The 24,431-nt window shown below is 46.0% G+C and overlaps 1 protein-coding gene across 2 annotated transcripts in view; it reads right to left on the reverse strand.

The window, feature by feature from the left end:
• The window catches only part of LOC123374581, a 76,140-nt gene that overhangs the window by 20,485 nt on the left and 31,224 nt on the right, over nucleotides 1-24,431 (reverse strand). The window contains exons 2-3 of one of the 2 annotated variants that reach the window (XM_045024668.1): nucleotides 21,422-22,245; nucleotides 1,668-1,829 (exon numbers count right to left, since the gene is read on the reverse strand). In XM_045024668.1, coding sequence (XP_044880603.1) covers nucleotides 1,668-1,829; nucleotides 21,422-22,245 — 986 coding nt within the window. Of the gene's footprint in view, nucleotides 1-1,667; nucleotides 1,830-21,421; nucleotides 22,249-24,431 lie in introns of both variants that reach the window. The other variant, XM_045024666.1, reaches the window with a different exon arrangement.

The following is a 24,431-nucleotide window of genomic DNA, read 5'->3' on the forward strand; positions in this document are numbered from 1 at the left end:
TGAAGCATGGGACAAAGTCAAGAGATCTGGGGTCTGTTCCCAGTTCTGATGCCACCTTCCTGTGAGACCCTGGACAGGTCACGTCATCTCTGTACCTCCATTTCCCCCTATTTAAAGTGGGGAAGATAATGCTAGCCTGCCTCACAGGGGAGTTGTAAAGCTTAATTTATTACCATTTGTAAATCACACTGAGATTCTCAGAGGGAAGCACCCAGCGATATAGCTGGTTGTGAAATGATGTTTCAAACCCCACTCCACCCCACCTGGTGCTGGTGGGCTCAGGAAGACCTGGAGTAAAAGGAGCAATGAGGAGAATGACCTCAGAGATGCCTATAATCTGACTGATGGCCAAGCTTTCCTGCTAAAGGACCCAATGACGAAAAAGGTGACTGATAAGCTAATGCTCAGACAGACTGGCAAAGCTGTGATGACAGGGCTGAGACAGCAAGGGAAGCAACCATCAGCTAAATGCTAGGGGATCAAAGTGGGGTTTTGGAGGCTGTACAGAATTAGGGACTGAGAAAAATCTGCTGAGAAATGGGAGTAAATAAGAGCTGTGGGTGCTTAGCACCAGGCCTGAAATGAAGACATCAATACACTTTATCTGTGGCTTGGAATGTGGTGGTGTAACAACAAGCCTCCAGCCCAAATTCAAACCTGAGGAAAAAGAATATATTTCATTTTTGTTTGGCAGCCAAACACCAAAAAAATCTTCAGTTTTCAGTAACTGAAAACAAAATGTTTAGGTTTAAAACCAAATATTTGGGAGTGGGGGGAGGGGGGATTGGGGGGGGTTGGAAGACAACCCAAATATTTTTGACAACAACAGAAATTTTTCCAACAAAATTTCCACTTAGTTAAAAAGCCATATTTGTCCCCCCAAAATAAGTTTCAACAGAAAAATAATAATATTATATAATATTAATAATATTATTATCCTGATGTAAATAAGGAAAAACGCCAGTAACTGCAGTTGGAATGCGGGGGCTATAAATCCCAGGATTCTGGAGGATCAGTCTGGATAAGTGCCCAAAAGCTAGAATGTTCCTGCTAAATTGAGTTGGAAGTCTCATGAGAAGGGAAGGTCTCTCGGGAAAGATTTCTGCTACCTATTGTGAAGAATGGGGCTGCAGCCCTGGTATTGTGGCATTTCTGCTATTGGTTCAGGCACCTTTAATCATAATATGATCATGGATGGGCATCAAAATACCAGATAATGAAACCAGTCTATACGGCAACAGCCCAAGTATTCAGTATACCTAACCAAGAGTTCTGGGAAGATCCCAAAGCTATTGCCCCAGATACCCCACTCAATGAAAAAAACAAGCTCCAATCAATATAAGGACTGGGATGAAAAGAGAAGTAGGGGGCAAATCTAGAAAACAATGAGAACAAGAGAAGATGCATAAAAGCACCCAAAGATGAGCTGAACTCTCATTATTATTTGGGCAGGGTATAGTCCTGGTGCATAGCCTCTGGCTGCCACTCCCCTCCATCACCCATGCTCACCCTGTAGACCTGGGACCCGATAAACACCCCCAACCCCCCGCTTTGGGTGAAACTTAGGGAGTTATAGCCCCTGCTTTGGGGTTTTATACCCCCGTGCTAGGGCTGAGGTTGGCAGCATTTTCCCCTAGCCCAGACAGCACCTGATTATCTGTTCTTACCTCCTTTATCTGGCTCATCTTCTGCTCCTTCTGCAAACCGCACACTTGCTTTTGGAGTCGCAGATTGTGCTCCTGCAGCTGCCCAATTTTCTCTATCAGCTGACAGATGTGTTCCAGATACCCCAGACCAGAGCCGAGAGCCTTGGTGTTCCCTTGGTTCACCTGCAATGACAAAGTCATTCAGAGCACAGGCCAACAGTGGCGAAATCATTCTGAGCAGCTATTGCCCTGCCTCTCCTGTTACAAGAACAGGAGTACTTGTGGCACCTTAGAGCAGGGGTCCCCAACCCCCGGTCCGCGGCCCGGTACCGGTCCGCGGCCTCTTAGAAACTGGGCCGCGAACCGACCCAGTGGACCTCCCGCAGGCGTGCCTGCGGGAGGTCTACCCGAGCCGTGGGACGAGCGCTCCCTCCGCAGTCATGCCTGCGGGAGGTCCGCTGCTCCCGGGGCTCCGGTGGACCACCCGCAGGCACGCCTGCGGGAGGACCACCGGCTCCGGTTGAGCTGCCGCAGGCATGCCTGCGGGTGGTCCAGCTGAACCGCGCGACCAGCGAACCGTCCGCAGTCATGCCTGCGGCAGCTCAACCGGAGCCGGTGGACCTCCCGCAGGCACGCCTGCGGGCGGTCCGGCTGAGCTGCGGGACGAGCACTCCCGACCGGTCCCTGGTCCTCAAAAGGTTGGGGACCCCTGCCTTAGAGACTAACAAATTTATTTGAGCATAAGCTTTTGTGGGCTACAGCCCACTTCTTCGGATGCATGGAATGGAACATATATTGAGGAGATATATATACACATACAGAGAGCATGAAAAGGTGAGAGTTGTCTTACCAACTCTGAGAGGTCAATTAAGTAAGAAAAAAGCTTTTGAAGTGATAATCAAGATAGCCTAGTACAGACAGTTTGATAAGAAGTGTGAGAATACTTACAAGGGGAGATAGATACAATGTTTGTAATGGCTCAGCCATTCCCAGTCCCTATTCAAACCTAAGTTGATTGTATCTAGTTTGCATATCAATTCCAGCTCAGCAGTTTCTCGTTGGAGTCTGTTTTTGAAGCTTTTCTGTTGCAAAATTGCCACCCGCAGGTCTGTCATTGAATGACCAGACAGGTTAAAGTGTTCTCCTACTGGTTTTTGAGTGTTATGATTCCTGTTGTCAGATTTGTGTCCATTAATTCTTTTGCGTAGAGACTGTCTGGTTTGGCCAATGTACATGGCAGAGGGGCATTGCTGGCACACAATGGCATATATCACATTGGTAGATGTGCAGGTGAATGAGCCCCTGATGGTATGGCTGATGTGATTAGGTCCTATAATGATGTCACTTGAATAGATATGTGGACAGAGTTGGCATCGGGCTTTGTTGCAAGGATAGGTTCCTGGGTTAGTGTTTTTGTTCAGTGATGTGTGGTTGCTTCAGGTTGGGGGTTAGTCTGTAAGCGAGGACAGGTCTGTCCCCCAAGATCTGTGAGTGAGGGATCATCTTTCAGGATAGGTTGTAGATCTTTGATGATGCGCTGGAGAGGTTTTAGTTGGGGGCTGAAGTTTCACAGGCCACCAGAAATACACCGGGTGGGCAGTGTGGTTAAAATGAGAACTGGCCCAGGCCTTTATCTCAACCCCTAACCTTATCTTTGAGGTTAGAAAAAGTCTGTTTGGTTCACTTTTTTCAGCCCACGCTGAACCCCCATCTCTCTCCCCAGCAGTGCTAAGGTTTTCAATGCTACCTAAGGAGTCCCAGTAAAATGAAATCTCACCTTATTATAGCCCCAAGATGCCTCAGTTTACGACATTGCTGCATGAACTGGAAAAGCAGAGAGAGAGGCTGTTTCCAGCCCAACCCCTCAGGCTCAAGATTCAGATGGAGTGGATTCCAGTGGGCAGCCAAACTACTAGATGCTCATCTGAACTCCATATATTTCATTTACACCCATGGTTACCCTGCCAGAGTGGTGTAAAAGTCCCATAGCATAAGTGAGAATCTGGGCCTAGAATGTATGCCGTTACACTCCTAGGGTCAAATTCATCCCTGATGTAGCTCCACTGAAATCAATGGAGCTGCACCCTGGAGGAATTTAGCCCATTGACATAAATGTGAGTTGCATCTGTCTGCATCAGGGCTGAGTTTGGGCCCCACCAAATGTCTGATCATAGAATCATAGAATATCAGGGTTGGAAGAGACTTCGGGAGGTCATCTAGTCCAATCCCCTGCTCAAAGCAGGACCAACCCCAACTAAATCATCCCAGCCAGGGCTTCGTGAAGCTGGGCTTTAAAAACCTCTAAGGATGGAGATTCCACCACCTCCCTAGATAACCCATTCCAGTGCTTCACCACCCTCCTAGTGAAACAGTGTTTCCTAATATCCAACCTAGAGCTCCTCCACTGCAACTTGAGACCATTGCTCCTTCTTCTGTCATCTGCCACCACTGAGAACAGCCGAGCTCCATCCTCTTTGGAACCCCCCCTTCAGGTAGTTGAAGGCTGCTATCAAATCCCCCCTCACACTTCTCTTCTGCAGACTAAACAAGGCTAGTTCCCTCAGCCTCTCCTTGTAAGTCATGTGCCCCAGCCCCCTGATAATTTTCACTGCCCTCTGCTGGACTCTCTCCAATTTGTCCACATCCTTTCTGTAGTGGGGGGCCCAAAACTGGATGCAATACTCCAGATGTGGTCTCATCAGTGCCAAATAGAGGGGAATAATCACTTCCCTCGATCTGCTGGCAATGCTCCTACTAATGCAGCCCAATATGCCGTTAGCTTTCTTGGCAATAAGGCCACACTGCTGACCCATATCCAGCTTCTCATCCACTGTAATCCCCAGGTCCTTTTCTGCAGAACTACTGCTTAGTCAGTGCAAGCTACAGTGCTTTGCCACTCTGGGACTAACCTAGTCTGGGGGACAAGTTCTCTGCTGCCTTTGCACCTTGCAGAGTCATTTGGAGCTATGCAGAGTGGGTGGAAGACACTATCCCCAGTGTAAGTGAGTAGGGAAGTCTGATTGGGTGGCATGGCATAAGTGTATGGACAAGGACACAATGTCGAAGGCGACAGAGAACCAGGCTCCAGGTGTATAACCTATGCCAACATCTACATCACTGCTGATTTAGCCTCATGTCACCAGTTAGGCAGTGAACTTCATTCTGGGCCTAACTCAAGCCATTGAAGTCAACGGGAGTCTTTCCATTGGCTCCAGCAGGCTTTGGATCAGGTTCCCTGAGTGCCTTACCCAGGTGGCGATGGGCGTTTGTCTTGAGGAAAGTATGCAGGACTAGGCCCCCTATATGGTTATGGCAAGAATTAGATGAGTCTATTCCACTGTCACAGGGTGACTGGCCCTTTAATGGGGGTGGAGGGCAGTGCATCTGTGACTAATTACCTGCCACCCAACTGGGCTTAAAGGAAGGCACCTTGGCCTCATGAAGGGAAAGACAGCAGCTGGGGGAGTTGCTGAAGAGTTCCTGAAGGAGGTTGCTGGAGGAATGGCTGAGAGTCCAGAAACACTGGCACAAAGAGTCCTGTGCAACACCCTGACTGCAAAGAGGAGAGACTGCAGGCTGGGAACGGATGCATCTAGGGTGGATTGAGGGATAGAGCCCTGAGATGGCTCAAAAGTGTGCCTGGAGGAGAGGCTTGGAGCCAGCCAGACCTCAGGGAGGAGAAGGGCCGTGGGATACTGTGAAAGGAATAGATGAAAGAGACTTTGCTTTGGTTTTACTTTGCTTTATATGTTAACAAACCAGTCCCCAAGAAAGAGGTTTGTTATTGTATATAAATCTCTATGAATTATTCCTGGGACTTTGAAAGGGAAACTGAGGCAATGGGCTGCAGAGCCACATTTGGCCAATAGGGGGTCACTACAGAGGAGGCACACCCTTTGACATACACATAGACTTACATGTTCCATTTCTTAGCATGTGAGTAAATGTTCAGTCTTTGGACGAAATGCTGTATTGTTGTTACGTTTTGTTATGCCATTGTCCTTTGGGAGACACCGTGACCAATAGCAAAGGTTTGCCCTCTGCTTTATTCTCTATATTTGGTGGCAATTCTTGGGCCAGAGCAGCTTGAAGCAAGCATTGGTGGGTGAGCTGTAACATCTGGAAGAGGGGATTGTCTACATGCTGTTTGTGACTGCTTCTATTCCACACTATGTAGCAAAATAGACTCAGACTATAACCTGATTATGCATTACTGATTTCTCTTTCACTGGGAAGCTGACTTGGAAGGCCCCACAATTCCACTGTCACTCAGCAGAGGGGCCACTCTGGTGCCAGCGTGAGACAGTAGTGTCAGAAGAAAGGCAACAATTTTGTCCAGTTGCATTTTCTGCATCTGGCTGCCTTGTCTGGCAAACGCATTAGTCATATTTATTGTAAGATTAATCTGTTGAACATCTCACTAACAAAGACACACAGAAGCTCATTTACACATTGGCTCTGCCTGTCGATGGCATGTGATATCAGTAAGTAAAATAAACCCAGATTTTTACAAAAGCTCTGCTTTAAAGTTTATCTTACGTCAGAAAGTTAGTTGCCTCTACAAAAGTGGGAAGCTCACTCTGTGTCCTTTCTCACAGCAGTACACATTTTAGGAGGGAAATACAAACCTCGGGTCTCTTCCTGTCTTTCCATTATGTCAAAAAGTTCTTGGTGGGTTCAAAAAATATTCAGCATCAGGATTATTTTTAAATAAACAATGATACAATGTTATTTATAAAATCTGGTCTTATGTTCAGTTGGTTTTAGGTCTGAGTCCGTGACGTAAATCCTGTGAAATTGTATTAAATAATGTGACACTGAATAAATGAGGACTAGTAGCTCACTTTCCTTATGATTGGTAGCACTCTTTTATGGACAGAACTATTTAAAAAGGAGGTCAGGATGGATTTTGCTCCAATATAAAAAATGTATCTTTAAAACATCTGTGCAGCAGGAAGGAAACAGGGATCCAAGAGCATTCAGAGAACATAGAATCAATGTGTTCCATTCAGAAAAAAATAAAAAACTCGTGTTCTATGGACTCTTGCCACAATTTTCAAAAATGACTTTTTGGGTGCCCAACTTGAGACACCCAATTTTCAGAAAGTGCTGAGCACCCACCCTCTGAAATCAGGCTCCTTTAAGGTGCCTCAAGATGGGCTCCTCAAAATTGCTGGGCACTAGACCTGGTTGACACTTGAAATTTGTAGTTTGCAGGAAATTTTGACACTCTGAAAATGGGTTTTGGTCCAAATCAGAACAAAACCAAATTTCGCTGAAATTTCCTGCAAATTGGAATTTCTGAAAAACTTCAGTTTGGGAAAATTTTCCAAATTAATTTTTTTGCTAGGACTTTCCCCCCATTTTTATATTTATTTCCTACTGTATCAGTAGTAGTGCATAATATGTCAGTTGAAATATTCTATTGTTTTTTGTTTTGTTTGTAAAATCATTAAGGGAAAGAAAGAGGAAAGAAAACCCTGATGCTCACATACTGCGTGCTTGGGGCAGGAAGGGATCAGGAGCCAGCTGGCTTAGATTCTCAGCTGGGGTAAATTGCCCTACCTCCATTGACCTACAGAGCTGTGGCTGGAGCACACTGCACTACAGCTATTCTCTCCTTTCCTGGGCTCATGGGAAGCCATGCATTTGTGCTCCTTGTGCTATGAGGCAGCCAGGGGCCTACCTGGCCCTCAGTGCAAGTCAGAGCAACTGTCCCAGGGTGATTGCGCCCCTTTAAGGGAGAGGATCTCAGTCCTCCTGTGATTGAGCAGGTGTGCCCTGGCTAGACCCAATTAGCAGGCAGGGTAGCACCTAGGCTCAAGAGTAGGGTTGCCAACTTTGGTTGGATGAATTCCTGCAGATTTCATCACATGATGTAATCCTGATGACTCCAGGACAATCCTGGAGGGTTGGCAACCCTAAACAAGAGCTATATAAAGAGTCTTGGGAGCCAGGAAGAAGGAGAATAGGCCAGGTGCAGGGAGGCCTGCCGATGCCATCCGACTGCCGATGCCAGAGCCAGAGGAATGCCCTGGGGAATGGGGAGATATCCTAGGAGGGCTGTGATAATAACAATAAGCCCAGGGTGGGCAGAAGCTATTAATGTGTATCCTTCCTTTGTCCCATTTAAACTCTAGCAGGGGCTTCTGGGGCTGAGCCCTCCAGGCTGAAGGATGAGTGAGACTGGTGAAGAACCTGGAGTCACAGAAGGGGGAGGAGCCAGAATCTTTTGAGTTATGGCATTGAACTTTATTTTGTGATCTGAGATCTGCATATTAGTGGGTTTTCTTAGCCTAACTGAGCACTGGAGATGGGGAAGCCAAGGGGTGGGGGGCGCTCTGAGATGGTGACCTTATGGCAGCACCCTTAGGGTGCTAAAACTAATGCTCTGCTGCCTATGAGCCCTCGTGGGCCCTGGGAAGGAGAGAATAGTTGCAATGCAGTGTGCTCTAGCCACGCCCCAAGAGGTCCATGGAGCTAGGGTGACAATCCAGCTGAGGATCTAAATCAGATTAAAAAACAGATCCAACTTGGCTGGCATGCTGGCCACTCAGATTCCCAAACAATTCTTCAGAGGGCAGGTAATCTGAATTATCCTCTTGGGTAATCTTCAGTTTAAGTGATTAGCATCATCCTATAGCTATCCTAGCAAATGCAAATGAAGAAAAGAAGATTTATCTAACACCCTAGTACACAGGGCCTGCTACTCCTGTCAGCAGAAATTAAACATTCTGCTTTTATGGGTATTTAAGGTCAGAGCCAAAGCCCCTTGAAATCATTAGAAGGCTTTCTTTAAGGGGCTTTGAACAGGCCTTTAGTTTTCAATGTCTCTCTTTGCTAATAGCTCCCAGAGCTTCCAGTGATCCCAAAACATTAGTTTACCAGAGGACAAAATGAGGACTGAAGGATTTTAAGCATCAGGCAAGCCCTAAATTTATTGCAACTGCCCTGCAGTTACAATGCAAGTTCACTGCTTCTGTCCTTCGGCAGTGGAGTATATACCTGTGTCATAGGTCTCACCCCCACTTGGAGCTGTTGGGTTCACAAGGTGGGGACCTGCATGGATCCTTCTAAACTTAAATCCTAGTTTAGATCTGGTAAAAGCTGCCACCACCCAATAATGTACGTGTATTGGGACACAGTCCTTCCCCAAAATCCTTGGGGATCCCAAGAGCCCCAAATCCATGGAGTTCTTACACCTAGGAGAAATAAACCATTCCCTCCTGCTTCCTCCCCCCTCCCTTTTCCTAGGAGAGATACCGGGATCCAACTACAGAGGGATGCCTCCCTCCTCCCCTTTCCCTGAGGATCCACCCAAGGAAAGATCAACCAAGTCCTTAACAGAAAAGATTTATTAAAGAATAAAAAGAAAGTAAACTGCCTCTGTAATACCAAAATGGAACAATACACAGGGTCTAAACTTATTAATCTCTGGAGAGAATCCCCCCCTCCTTTCTTTCTCAGTAAAAGCAAAGTAACAGCAAACAGAAATAAAGAATTTCCTTCAGCAAACACACAATTGCAAATGTAGAAATCAAATTATAAAACTAATCCGCCTTTCTAATTAATACTCACTATTGGATAGTAGGAACTACTCCAGGAGAACTTGGAGACATGACTGGCCTCTCTTAACTCCCAAGAGAGACTCTAACAAAGAACACAGACAAAGGCTTCCCTCCACAGAGATTTGAAATTATCTTGTCCCTGATTGGTCCTCTGGTCAGGTGTTTCTCAGGTTACTGAGCTTGTTAACCCTTTCCAGGGAAAAGAGACCTTAACCCTGATCTGTTTATTTATGACAACCTGGAAACGGGCACCTTCGCTGCACTGCTGTGCAATACACCCAATTTGGATTAGGGTTATGTCTCAATTAATTTTTTATGTGCCTGAAACTGATAGAGCTCATGTCAACTACAGAAAGTTTTTGATTGGGCAATACAGCAAGTTACCTCCCTAATGGTTGCTCAGCAAGAAACACCATGTGGCTTTTCCAGGAATTTCTTTCAATAGACTGGAAATATTTAAGCAACACTCCCTAAATATCATCATCCAGTTCATGCAGCATGCTGCTCGGAACCTGCTGTATGACACCCTGGGGTCAATCTTTCTAAAGGCTAGGGAGAGAGCTAGGCTAGTTCGCTGTTGTGCCACTGTATGATTTGTGATAGACCTAGGCCAGTTGGGAACAGCAGAGTAGTAGAAGGGAGATATACTGGCCACTGGAGAAGCAGTTTTCTGTTCCCTGAGTGACCAGAGCAGGGGCTACTCCAGGCTAATGAGAACACCTGACTCCAATTAACCTGCTAAGTAAGAGTCAGGTGAGACTGTTAAGCACCTGACTCTAATTAAGGCCCCTCTGATGCTATAAAACGGCTCACTCCAGAGGGAGCTATGAAGCCAGAGGAGAGGAAGTGCATGTGAGGAGCTGGGAGCAAGAGGAATGCAAGAAGCAGAGAGTGAGTAGGCATACTGCTGGAGGACTAAGAAGTACAAGTGTTATCAGACATCAGGAGGAAGGTCTGGTGGTGAGGACAAAGGTGTTGGGAGGAGGCCATGGGGAAGTAGCCCAGGGAGTTGTAGCTGTCGCACATCTGTACCAGGAGGCACTCTAGACAGCTGCAATCCACAGGGCCCTGGGCTGGAACCCGGAGAAGAGAGCAGGCCCGGGTTCCCCCCAAACCTCCCAACTCCTGATCAAACACAGGAGGAATTGACTTGGACTGTGGGTTCTACCAGAGGGGAAGGTCTCTGGGCTGTTTCCTGACCCACAGGGTGCATCTGTGAGGTGAGCAAATCTGCCAATAAGCACAGGCCCCACCAAGGTAGAGGAGGAACTTTGTCACAGATTACAAAACAGATTCCATTGCAAGTCCCCTCCTTCAAATTCCATATGATTCTAGCTTCCTTGAAATATTCATCATCAGGGCTGAAATATTCCATTATTCCTACCTGAAGGTGATTTTTTATAATGTTTGAGCAAAAGCCATTTTTGACACGGTGATAAATATGTAGCAGTAAAAAATATATCCACTGCTGTTCTGGGGTGAGGAGACAGGGATGGTTGGACAAGGGGCAAAATAAAAAACAGCTAACTTTTGGGAATTTAGAGGGGACCAAATCCTGCTTTCAGATACATTGGCTTAAATACTGAGTGGGCCAGTTCCTATGCTGGTATAAATCAACATGGCTCCATTGACTTTAACAGAGCTATGCTGATTTATACCAGCTGAGGATCCAGCCCAGCAACGCTACTGTGAATTCAATGGCATTATTCCAAATTTAGACTGATTGATGTAACTGAGAACAGAAGCTGGCCTAGACCTCCTCACCAAGCCCTAAACATAGAATCATAGAATATCAGGGTTGGAAGGGACCTCAGTTCTCTTTAGAACCCACTTTCAGATAGTTGAAAGCAGCTATCGAATCCCCCTTCATGCTTCTCTTCTGCAGACTAAACAATCCCAGTTCCCTCAGCCTCTCCTCATAAGTCATGTGTTCCAGCCCCCTAAGCATTTTTGTTGCCCTCCACTGGACTCTTTCCAATTTTTCCACATCCTTCTTGTAGTGTGGGGCCCAAAACTGGACACAGTACTCCAGATGAGGCCTCACCAATGCCGAATAGAGGGGAATGATCACATCCCTCAATCTGCTGGCAATGCCTCTACTTATACAGCCCAAAATGCCATTAGCCTTCTTGGCAACAAGGGGACACTGTTGACAGCTTTTCGTCCACTGTAATCCCTAGGTCCTTTTTCTGCAGAACTGCTGCCTAGCCACCCTAGTCTGTAGCAGTGCATGGGATTCTTCCATCTTAAGTGCAGGACTCTGCACTTGTCCTTGCTGAACCTCATCAGATTTCTTTTGGCCCAATCCTCCAATTTGTCTAGGTCCCTCTGTATCCTATCCCTACCCTCCAGCATATCTACCACTCCTCAAAGTTTAGTGTCATCTGCAAAGCTGAGGGTGCAGTCCACACCATCCTCCAGATCATTAATGAAGATATTGAACAAAACTGGCCCCAGGACCAACCTTTGGGGCACTCAGCTTGATACTGGCTGCCAACTAGACATGGAGCCATTGATCACTAACATTTGGGTGCCTGATCCTCAGCTAGTGTTAATCAACATAGTTCTTTGGATCTGGCCTTTGTTTTTAAAATGAGGTTATAAATATCTGAGGATCCACAGGGAAAATGTTTAAGATGATAGCTACAGTCTCTGGGCAAGATCTTCAGCGGATTGGGTGCAACTCACCCTAGCTCTTTGGACGTTGGTGGAGCTACACGAGCTGCAAATCTGTCCCTCAGTCTCTAGCTATTTGCCTACCACCTGTGGCTGGTATATAGCTGCTGTAAGGGGTTTAAGTTCAGTTGGTGCTGCCAGGGGACAAGGGCCTCCCTTGCCTAATCTAGGTGTAATCAGGACTCATGATTGTGAGCATCTCATCAGTGCTCTGTCCTGCTCTGGGCTCAATCATGGGCTGTTAATTTGGTGCATGCCCTGGGATTTTCTTCCATTATGACTCTTTGGAGAGTACTATGGAGAAGAGCTGGATCTTATGGCATGATCTGAAGTTGGAATGGGGAGGCTTTTCCTGGTCTCCAAAGGGAGGATGTTCTGGAGTCCTGAGCCAGCTATATAAAGGTCACACAAGGCTTGTAAACTTTGTGTGGTGTGTTGCGTGTTAGGGTGAATGTGAGTGAAGGCTACACATGGATGCAAGCAAAGTCAAGTGCTAGGCACCATCCACAGCAGTGAGCTATAGTGCTTCTGCTCTCTTACTTCCCAGAAAACCAAGTCAAATATGTGGGTGTGTCTGAAGATAGTAAAACCAATGAGTTTGTAGCCCTCTGGGAAAGAAGTGTGGGCCAGCAGATAGGGCATTAAACTGCATGGGAAGTCAGGACACTTGGATTCTAATCCTGGCTCTGCCACCCATTGCCGTTCTTGTCTCTTGGGACTGTAAGCTCTTCGGGCACAGAATGTCCATCATTGGGGTTTGTACATCACCCCCTACAGTAAGGCCCCAATCAAGCTCAGGATCGTCAGGTACTAACATAATAATAGGTGTCGCCTTAGAACATAAGAACATAACGGCCGTACCGGGTCAGACCAAAGGTCTATCTAGCCCAGTATCCTGTCTACTGACAGTGGCCAGTGCCAGGTGCCCCAGAGGGAGTGAACCTAACAGGCAATGATCAAGTGATCTCTCTCCTGCCATCCATCTCCATCCTCTGACAAACAGAGGCTAGGGACACCCTTCCTTATCCATCCTGGCTATTAGCCATTTATGGACTTCACCACCATGAATTTATCCAGTTCTCTTTTAAACGCTGATATAGTCCTAGCCTTCACAACCTACTCAGGTAAGGAGTTCCACAAGCTGACTGTGCACTGCGTGAAGAAGAACTTCCTTTTATTTGTTTTAAACCTGCTGCCTATTAATTTCATTTGGTGACCCCTAGTTCTTGTATTATGGGAATAAGTAAATAACTTTTCCTTATCCACTTTCTCCACATCATTCATGATTTTATATACCTCTATCATATCCCCCCTTAGTCTCCTCTTTTCCAAGCTGAAGAGTCCTAGCCTCTTTAATCTTTCCTCAAATGGGACCCTCTCCAAACCCCTAATCATTTTAGTTGCCGTTTTCTGAACCTTTTCTAGTGCCAGTATATCTTTTTTGAGATGAAGAGACCACATCTGTACGCAGTATTAGAGATGTGGGCGTACCATTGATTTATATAAGGGCAATAATATATTCTCAGTCTTATTCTCTATCCCCTTTTTAATGATTCCTAACATCCTGTTTGCTTTTTTGACCGCCTCTGCACACTGAGTGGACATCTTCAGAGAACTATCCACGATGACTCCAAGATCTTTCTCCTGACTCGTTGTAGCAAAATTAGCCCCCATCATATTGTATGTATAGTTGGGGTTATTTTTTCCAATGTGCATTACTTTACATTTATCCACATTAAATTTCATTTGCCATTTTGTTGCCCAATCACTTAGTTTTGTGAGATCTTTTTGAAGTTCATAGAATCATAGAATCATAGAATCATAGAATCTCAGGGTTGGAAGGGACCTCAGGAGGTCATCTAGTCCAACCCCCTGCTCAAAGCAGGACCAAACCCAACTAAATCATCCCAGCCAGGGCTTTGTCAAGCCTGACCTTAAAAACCTCTAAGGAAGGAGATTCCACTACCTCCCTAGGTAACCCATTCCAGTTCTTCACCACCCTACTAGTGAAAAAGTTTTTCCTAATATCCAACCTAAACCTCCCCCTCTGCAACTTGAGACCATTACTCCTTGTTCTGTCATCTTCTACCACTGAGAACAGTCTAGATCCATCCTCTTTGGAACCACCTTTCAGGTAGTTGAAAGCAGCTATCAAATCCCCCCTCATTCTTCTCTTCTGCAGACTAAACAATCCCAGTTCCCTCAGCCTCTCCTCATAAGTCATGTGCTCCAGCCCCCTAATCATTTTTGTTGCCCTCCGCTGGACTCTCTCCAATTTATCCACATCCTTCTTGTAGTGTGGGGCCCAAAACTGGACACAGTACTCCAAATGAGGCCTCACCAGTGCTGAGTAGAGGGGGATGATCACATCCCTTGATCTGCTGGAAATGCCCCTACTTATACAACCCAAAATGCCATTAGCCTTCTTGGCAACAAGGGCACACTGGGCACACTGTTGACTCACAACAGTTCTTCACAATCTGCTTTGGTCTTAACTATCTTGAGTAGTTTAGTATCATCTGCAAACTTTGCCACCTCACTGTTTACCCCTTTCTCCAGATCATTTATGAATAAGTTGAACAGGATTGGTCCGAGGACTGACCCTTGGGGAACACCACTAGTTACCCCTCTCCATTCTGAGAATTTACTATTAATTCCTACCCTTTGTTCCCTGTCTTTTAACCAGTTCTCAATCCATGAAAGGACCTTCCCTTTTATTCCATGACAGCTTAATTTACGTAAGAGCCTTTGGTGAGGGACCTTGTCAAAGGCTTTCTGGAAATCTAAGTACACTACGTCCACTGGATCTCCTTTGTCCACATGTTTGTTGACCCCTTCAAAGAACTCTAATAGATTAGTAAGACACGATTTCCCTTTACAGAAACCATGTTGACTATTGCTCGGCAGTTTGTTTTTCTATGTGTCTGACAATTTTATTCTTAACTATTGTTTCGACTAATTTGCCTGGTACCGATGTTAGACTTACCAGTCTGTAATTGCCGGGATCACCTCTAGAGCCCTTTTAAAATATTGGCATTACATTAGCTAACTTCCAGTCATTGGGTACAGAAGCTGATTTCAAGGAAAGGTTACAAATCTTAGTTAATAGTTCCACAACTTCACATTTGAGTTCTTTCAGAACGCTTGGGTGAATGCCATCTGGTCCTGGTGACTTGTTAATGTTGAGTTTATCAATTAATTCCAAAACCTCCTCTAGTGACACTTTAATCTGTGACAGTTCCTCAGATTTGTCACCTACAAAAGCCAGCTCAGGTTTGGGAATCTCCCTAACATCCTTAGCCGTGAAGACTGAAGCAAAGAATCCATTTAGTTTCTCCGCAATGACTTTATCGTCTTTAAGCGCTCCTTTTATATTTCGATCATCAAGGGGGCCCACTGGTTGTTTAGCAGGCTTCCTGCTTCTGATGTACTTAAAAAACATTTTGTTATTACCTTCGGAGTTTTTGGCTAGACGTTCTTCAAACTCCTCTTTGGCTTTTCTTATTACACTCTTGCACTTAATTTGGCAGTGTTTATGCTCCTTTCTATTTGCCTCACTAGGATTTGACTTCCACTTTTTAAAGGAAGTCTTTTTATCTCTCACTGCTTCTTTTACATGGTTGTTAAGCCACGGTGGCTCTTTTTTAGTTCTTTTACTGTTTCTTAATTTGGGGTATACATTGAAGTTGGGCCTCTATTATGGTGTCTTTAAAAAGCGCCCATGCAGCTTGCAGGGATTTCCCTTTAGTCACTGTACCTTTTAACTTCTGTTTAACTAGCCCCCTCATTTTTGCATAGTTCCCCCTTTTGAAATTAAATGCCACAGTGTTGGGCTGTTGAGATGTTCCTCCCACCACAGGGATGTTGAATACTATTGTATTATGGTCACTATTTCCAAGTGGTCCTGTTATAGTTACCTCTTGGACCAGCTCCTGCGCTCTACTTGGGATTAAATCTAGAGTTGCCTCTCCCCTTGTGGGTTCCCATACCAGCTGCTCCATGAAGCAGTCATTTAAAGTATCAAGAAATTTTATCTCTGCATTTCATCCTGAAGTGAAATGTTCCCAGTCAATATGGGGATAATTGAAATCCCCCACTATTATTGAGTTCTTAATTTTGATAGCCTCTATAATTTCCCTTAGCGTTTCATCATCACTATCACTGTCCTGGTCAGGTGGTCGATAATAGATCCCTAATATTATATTCTTATTAGAGCATGAAATTTCTATCCATAGAGATTCTATGGAACATGTGGATTCACTTAAGATTTTTACTTCATTTGCTTCTACATTTTCTTTCACATATAGTGCCACTCCCCGCCCCTCTTACTCTCAGGCAGGATTAGTTTGGAGGCTGTGCTCTTACTACAGGCTTTGATTCTCCTCTGCTCCTTGCTCGGCTCACCCTTTCTATGGAGTGTGGCTCTTTTACCCACAGCGCTCCAGGATCCCAAAGAATGTGCAAGGCAACATTTCAACAGCCCTGGAATGTTATTGCAAACAGCACATCCTGGGCTTGGAACACTCAATTAGTGATGTCATAGGCTGAGTGGAAAACACTTGTCAGTGGAAGCTGACGGCTTTGTTAAGACTCCTGAATAACAGGAAGCAGAGGAATCATTCTGTACTTTTCTAATCTTCCCCACCCTGTATTTTACGTTGCTTTCCAGGAACAGCCATGCTCACTGATAGCTTGCAGCTTCCTCTGCATGGCACACCCATGCTATGGAAGTGGTACTGGACTGTGATGTCCTCCTGTGGCTTTCTCCTTCTTGCTGTACCATACCAGTGTCTAAAGAGAAATATTCCAAGGGACTGGGTTGACTCAGGGGATTGGTAACACTGTAATCAGCTTGAGTTGATGACATTAATCCAGACAAAGTCAAAATTCATCACCATCTGATATGGCTGTTTGATGGCTTGCAGCTCACTTCTCAGTGGACAAGTGTCCACGTCACAAACACTACCACCACAGCTACCCCCTATGTTAGCAGTTGCAGTAGCTGAATGAACAGGCCATGGAGACTGAGGTGGTCCCTCCAAGGAAGGTTTGCAGAAGAGAGAACGCTTGGGTTGCTGTTACCCAGACTATGCTTGTCCTGTGGCTACATGAAGGTGCAGGACTGTCATCCTGGCACTTTTCACCAGCATGAAATAGAAGAACCAAACCAACCCCCTCATTCTATTTAGAACTGGCCCAACAAGAGGGGGCTCACTTTGCCAGGCTAGTCAAGCAGATCAGAATACACTGGAACGGCCACTGGTGGTATCTTTCTAACCAGGAGATGGCATTTAAAGGACATTTGGGTCAGTCTGGATCTAGAGTGGAGTTTGGATCCTGAGCTCCATGTTGTATCCAGGGCGCCTTGATCAAGAAAACAGAGGTCGGAAGCCACAGGCTCAGTTGGTGTAAATACAGTCTTCAGTGGGAGTACATTACTTACAGCAGCTGAACATCTGGGCCATGGCTTTTAAAAGATTTTTCAATCCATCCTCCATTTGTTGCACAAAACCTGCCTTATGGCCTAACATACTGGACAGTCTTTATCTTGCATCATTCTAGTTCTAGTAGCTGCTGTTCTTGACATACTGCAGTATTTATCTGCTCCATTAATATGCACTGTACCCTCTTCTAGCATAAATCACTGCTGCATTTGTACAGCTACAAAAAATTAGCTTCTGGGCATTGACTTAGAGCTTCACCATTCAGCCAGTGAGGATATTAAAAAAGAAGAACAAACCACGGAGACGGCTTCATTTCCTCTTAAGCCTCTTTAGAATTTACTCTTGGATTTATGTCAACGCTCCCTTTAGTGGGAAACTGAGGCTCCATTTCACAAAGGATTTAAAGTACTTTTCAGACAGTTAATGTGGCTGTCAGATGGGGTCACCACCCCAGTTTTTGCAGAACTCTCCTGCTCTTGTAGTCACCCCTAAGCTCCTTGCCCCGAGCTGGCCTGTGCCAGCCCCTTTTGAAAGATGCACCCAACTAGTAGGCCTCTGTTACTTTAGAAAATATTGCTTAACGTGTTTTTATATTGGTGCCTTGTGAGAGAAGGGAGCAAGGGGCTGTTCAGTCCTACCACATGGCATGTATGCTGTGTACATCAAAGAGGGGAACTTGTCTTGTACTGAGGACTGTTGGAATTGCAAGTTGTCACTTTAACAGTGGGCAGGGGTCTGGGGCTGTTTCCTGGTCTACCTGCAGGCTAGGCAGCTGAAGCAAGCAGGCAGTCAGCCTAGAATAAGGTGGGGAGAGCTGTGCCTCTCTGCCTCAGGAAGTATCCAGCTTTGTGTCTCTGCTTTTGATTAGTGTGTGTTATTGTTCTAGATTCTAAAAAATAAAGTAGTGTTACAGTGCAACTGTACAACAGGAGTATTTGATATTTTTATCTGACTTCTCTGCAAGTATGCCATGAACATAGCTGGATCCTTTCGGTCAGTCTGTTATGAACTTCCTCAATGTTCAGGACTGTCTGGCTCATTATGGAGACTGGAGATAGCTGGAAGGTTTGAGTACAGATCTTAGCGGCCAACAGACAATATCTTTAGGAGGGTTCCAAATAAAGTGTGTTTACTATGTATGTGTACAGCACCTAAGTCAGTGGTCCCCAACATTTTTCGTCTGGTGGACACCAGACGACGAGCCACAGAGGACCGTGGCAGCGGACGAGCATCTGCCGAAATTCCGCCAACAAGCGGCAATGTCAATAGGTGTCACCGCCGGAATGCCGCCGACAAGCTGCGTCATCCACATTGGGGACCCCTGACCTAACTGGTGGGGAAAGTGCGGGTGTAGGCTAAGGCCTTGATCCATCATTACCTTTCATTTTAAATGCAGTCTGTTTATTGGATGCCCCATTATGCTAGGTTCTGTGCGCACACATCATGAGACGACCGCCCCAAAGACCTCACAATCTAAGTTTAAGGACTAAGATGCCTGCAAATTGATTAGTGATGTAGGGTGCCCAACATGAGACACCTCATGGGGCCAGATTTTGATAGACTGGGTGCACAGCACTTTCTAGAATCTCAGGTCCCTTTAGTGTCTCAAGTTGCACCCCCCAAAAATGGAGGCACCCAGAACCACTAGTCACACTTGAAAATCTTGGCATGGGTGCTTAAACTCAGATCTCAAAGGGATTTAGAGATCCAACCCTCACTAGAATCAATGAGAATTAGGCAAGTGGCAGGCCTTAGTACTGCTCTGGTGCTTGTCTAAGGCCATGTCTACACTATAAAATTGTCTACCTAACTTACAGCAGTAGACAGCCACTGCAGTTATTAAATCACTTGTGTGTGTACACTTTGGCTTCTTGTGTTGGCGGTGCACGTCCTCACCAGGAACACTTTTATCGATTGTATTGTCAATGTGGGCAGGGCTAGCTCCAGCGTTTTTGCCACCCTGAGCAGCGGAAAAAAAAAAAGCCGCGATCGGCGGCACTTCGGCAGCAGCTCTACCGCCACCACTTCATTCTTCGGCAGCAATTCGGTGGCAGGTCCTTCCCTCCGAGAGGGACCAAGGGATCCGCCGCCAAATTGCCACTGAAGACCCGGACATGCCGCCCCTTTGCGTTGGCTGCCCCAGGCACCAGTGCAGCAAGCAGGTGCTTGGAGCCAGCCCTGAATGTGGGACATTGTGGGATGGCTCCTGAAGGCTAGTAACAAGTTGACGTATGAAATGCAGTGTCCACACTGACACTGCGTCGACCTAACTACATCATCTGTGATTCTACGCTGCTCGGGGAGGTGGTATTACTAAATCAGCATAGAGAGGCACTTAAGTCAGCAAGAGCCAAATTCAAGCGAAGACACTTCCAGGGATAGGTTGGCACAAGGCAGCGTACATCAAGCTAACTATGTAGTGTAGACTAGGCATAATAGACGAGCTGTTGGGAGGGAGAAGGACATCAGGAGAAGAGTTTCTCCATTGTGCATCTTTCAGCATGCTCAGTGTGTTTGCAGGATTATTGTTTGACAAGGCCGTATAGCTCCTTCCTTTTGATCACAGTATACTTTGCTCTTGCGCGCTCTCTCTCTCTCTCTCTCTCTCTCTCTCTCTCTCTCTCTCTCAAGAATTAATTACTTGATTATATTTTCTCCTTGCTGGATCTTGAAAGCAGATGCACAAGGTAGCAAGTCAATAGTCTGTCAGCACATGAAGCAAAGCACTAGAGCAAACTCTTGCCAACAAAGAGCAGCTGCACAAAAAGTCATCTTGTTCTCAGTGACTGAAACACTTTTCTAGCTGCATTTCAGACTCAGCAGGTGCACATTCTACACTGTGATGGAGAAGCAAATAAGTCCATGAAACTGGCCAAGCTTTCGAGGAGGAGAATGCTCTATGCCAGGGGTAGGCAACCTATGGCATGCATGCCAAAGGCAGCATGTGAGCTGATTTTCAGTGGCACTCACACTGCCCAGGTCCTGGCCACTGGTCCAGGGGGCTCTGCATTTTAATTTAATTTTAAATGAAGCTTCTTAAACATTTTAAAAACCTTATTTACTTTACATACAACCATAGTTTAGTTTTATATTATAGACTTATAGAAAGAGACCTTCTAAAAACGTTAACATGTATTACCGGCACGCAAAACCTTAAATTAGAGTGAATAAATGAAAACTCAGCACATCACTTCTGAAAGACTGCCGATCCCTGTTCTATGCATATGCAGCACCTTCCACCTGCTGATCTCAAAGCACTGAGGTTTCTGCTGCTCTTGTGTGATATTCGCTAGTCAAAATGGGATCTTTGTCTTAAAGTGTGAATGCAAGCAGCTCTGCAGTGTTCCTCTCATGCATTTAGTCCACGTTCACTCACTATACAAAGGAGCCACTGTTTCCAGTAATAGAGATGACCATGCCCTGAAGTTGCACTGTATTATCAAATTTCTAGGCCTGTGACCTCCACCCCATAGTATCCCAGGTGGTGCTATACCATGAGATGGGCTAGCATGCTCACCACTCCACCACCCCTTCAAAATGTGTGTGTCTGTGTGTTTAATAGCAGCAGCAACTCCACCCTTCAGTGCAAGACTCTCTGAGCCAAAGCCTCAGCTGGTGTAAATTGGCCTAGCACTATTCACTCTGTTGATTTTCACCAGCTGAGGCTCTGGCCCTTATGCTCATAAGTTCCTCAAAAATGTCACTTCATGTAAATTACAGTCCTGTAAAATCAACTACAGTTCTCTGCAGACCATAATACTTCAGAGTGGGGGTTTCCAAAGCACTCAGAGTTGGCCTAACTCTGCTCCCATTGAACTTAATGGGATTTTTACCTGTGCAGCTTAGACTAATTTTGATCACTCTGGAATGGGTTACCTAGGGAGGTGGTGGAATCTCCTTCCTTAGAGGTTTTTAAGGTCAGGCTTGACAAAGCCCTGACTGGGATGATTTAGTTGGGGATTGGTCCTGCTTTGAGCAGGGGGTTGGATTAGATGACCTCCTGAGGTCCCTTCCAACCCTGATATTCTATTATTCTAATTTGAAAATCCCACATGTAGCATTCCAATTTGCATGTCTGGTTTCTTACCTCACTTAATCGACAGCACTCATCCATGTACTCATCCAGGCTGTCGCTCGTGGGATACTTTTTGAGCTGATGTCCATGGAGCTGAAGTTCTTGCATCCTCCCAAAGGTCTCTTTGTAACGGTTGGTGATTGGCCTTTGCTCTTCTATGTGGGCAGCAGCTGGAGGAGTTTCTTTAATGGAAAGGTCTATCTCTTTCCTGGGTTTCTCTTCAAAATATTGTCCTTCACTTTGGCCAAAAAGTTTATTAGGACTTTCTCCCTCTTGACAGTCACTGAAATCTTCCAGGGAAGCTGTAGGGATCTGCACCACGTCTGCTGCCTGGCTGTAATATTCAACTTGCTTTTCACTATCTGAAGCACACTGGCTGGTTTCTCTGATGTCTTTACACTTTCTCATTATGACATGGTCAATTCCCGGAGAAGAAGAGGTGCTGAGCACTCCAGAGTCACAAGATGAGTCTCTGGTGTGAAGCACAAAGCTCTTCTCTGAGCCTGTTGGTGTAGACGGAGAATTGGCTCCACTTGGCAATTCAACCCCAGAATCCTCTGATTCAAATTTGGAGAATCTGTGAAGCTGGCACTTGGACTCTAAGGTGCTGAGGTCAGACAGGGTGGCCACATAGTCTGGTTTTGAAGAGGTGTCTCTTGTGCCCAGATTTCCCTGGCATTCTAATGGGATTTCAACTTTGGGAAGCCTGGATTCCTCTGCAAAGTCCATGGCTGCAGGTGGCTTTCCTGTCAACCCCTGGGTTTGACTCTCTTCGTTGCTCAGTATCTTCATGTTGGTTAGCACTACCTTGCCCTTGGATGGTGGGTTCTTCTTGCCTGCTAAAACACAAACAAGCTGACAGTCACAAAGAATTGCAAAATTCAGTCTGCTCCATAAAGCTTCCACTGTGGGGAAGCAATGGCAAATCGTCTCCTTACCCTCTTTCAAAACAAATCAGTAGTGGGCAACACTTATTTTGGAAGTTACAGCTTCAGAATGTGTCACAGCTGCTTGTTACATTCATGGCTTATGCAGGCATTAGACAAACTTGAGGTGCCTGAGAGTAAGTTCCAATAATATGTGTGAGTGAGAGAGACTTTTCCCAGCAAATTCTATTATATGCATAGAGAAAATGTTACATACCACAAATACAGGTTATTAGTATGCAACGCAAAGGCTCTCTACAGTCACACAGTATTAGGGGCAGCACAGGTCTGTGTACCTAGAGTCTATAAGCAAGCCTCTTATAGCCCTGCTACATCACCAGTCTTGTGTTTTATGGACACAATATCCTTCAGGGAGAGTCATAATTGCATATAATGTTCCCAAATGCTGAATTTTTCATGTGGGTATAGGACTTAGCCGACAGTTGTGAAAAAAACACATGTAATCAGATAACCCCTTAGTGATTACACACATGCAGATGATGACAAGCCCAAGTAATTTAAGCTAAGATCTGCATTAACTTAAACTCAGAATTTTTCCTCCTATTCGCCTCTGTCTTTGTCACGCCGTAAAAGCAGGAATGAGCATAACCAAATCTGGTTCTTCTGGCCACTCACATGTATTTTGGGTTAAAATGAATAATTTGCAAGCCATTTGGGTGGCAGTGTGGATAGCCATAGTAACAGGCAGTGACTTGGAAAATGAACTATGTACTTTGGGTGCTTGCTTCTCTCTGTATGGTTTAGGTATGAAGTTCTCCCCAGGAATGAGAGTAGTTCATTTAAAGAGAAATGACATGGGAGCAGACTTGACCACCAGTGTTTGCATATACATGAAGAAGCTTTGCTTTCATGGAGAATGTTTCATAGAGTGAGAACATCCTAGCAGCAGGATTTATTGGACTGTGGAATTGTCTCCGGAGGGCCATGCTGGAAACCCATCTCAGGAGTCCTTTCAAAATAGACCGGGCCAAATGCTAGGGAATATACTGAAGAACCCTATGCCAGTTTAGGCTCCCTTACATTCAGTTAAACCCATTTGTTGACATAGGGGATCCTAAGTTTACATGCTCTTATATCCTCTCTGGGCACTGCACTGAAGCATGAGCAGGGCCCGCTCTGGCCTTTTTGCCGCCCCAAGCAAAAAAATAAAAAAATAAAAACCAGGGTGCAGGGAGGCCGGAGCAGCAAACCAGAAAAAAAACAGGGTGTAAACTTTCAGTGCCACTTACTTGGCGATTCGTGGCTGCCTCCCCTGGCTGCACTGGCGAGCCTCTGGGCGGGCGGCGGCCGCACTCTGGCTAGCGGGACTCCCTGCGCTGCAGACATGCCCTGGGCAGCGGAGTGCACACCCCAGCTAGTGGGGGGGGAAGGGAGTGGGTGGGGGGGAGAGAGAAGGGGGGCGGCCAGGGCTTCCTTCAGCTGGGGCGCTCGCCACTCAGCCCCTCCCGCTGCGCTGCTCCCGCCTGCAGGTGAATTGAAAGTCAGCAGTCGGCGGGGAGGGAAGGACATGGGCTGCCGGGCTTGCTGCAGACCTGGCACCGGCTGAGGCAGATGGAGCACGCAGCCCACTCCCAGCAGGGTGCTCCCCTTCTTGGCGCCGCCGCCCCCTACAGTGCCACACTGAAAGTCATTGGCGAAACAAAAGAGAAAAAAAACAAAAAAATCACCATGGCGGCCGGAGCAGCGAACCAAAAAAAAAAAAAAAGGCAGCCGTGCCACCCTAGGATTGGACGGAATGTCGCCCCTTAGAATCTGCCACCCCAAGCACGAGCTTGCTCACTTGGTGCCTGGAGCCGGCCCTGCTAGGGAAGTTTTCCAACCTCTCCAATCACAGACAGAAGTATTAACCCTTGGAGGATACTCTGAAGGATCCAGATAGAAATAGAAGGAGGGATCTTTGAGCAAGTGGGAATAGGTCACTGCCTTAGGGGAATTTTCATCGGTATGATGGCCCTCAGGCTGTGGAAGAGAAGGTGTAATCTCCTCCTACATGAGGGGACAGGGTAAGGGAAAGCCAGAAAACCCATGGTTCATGCATCCAGTACCACACAAAGAGCACCTTCAGATCAGAGCCC

This window comes from Mauremys mutica, chromosome 7, assembly GCF_020497125.1.
Source record: "Mauremys mutica isolate MM-2020 ecotype Southern chromosome 7, ASM2049712v1, whole genome shotgun sequence".
Taxonomy (NCBI): domain Eukaryota; kingdom Metazoa; phylum Chordata; order Testudines; family Geoemydidae; genus Mauremys; species Mauremys mutica.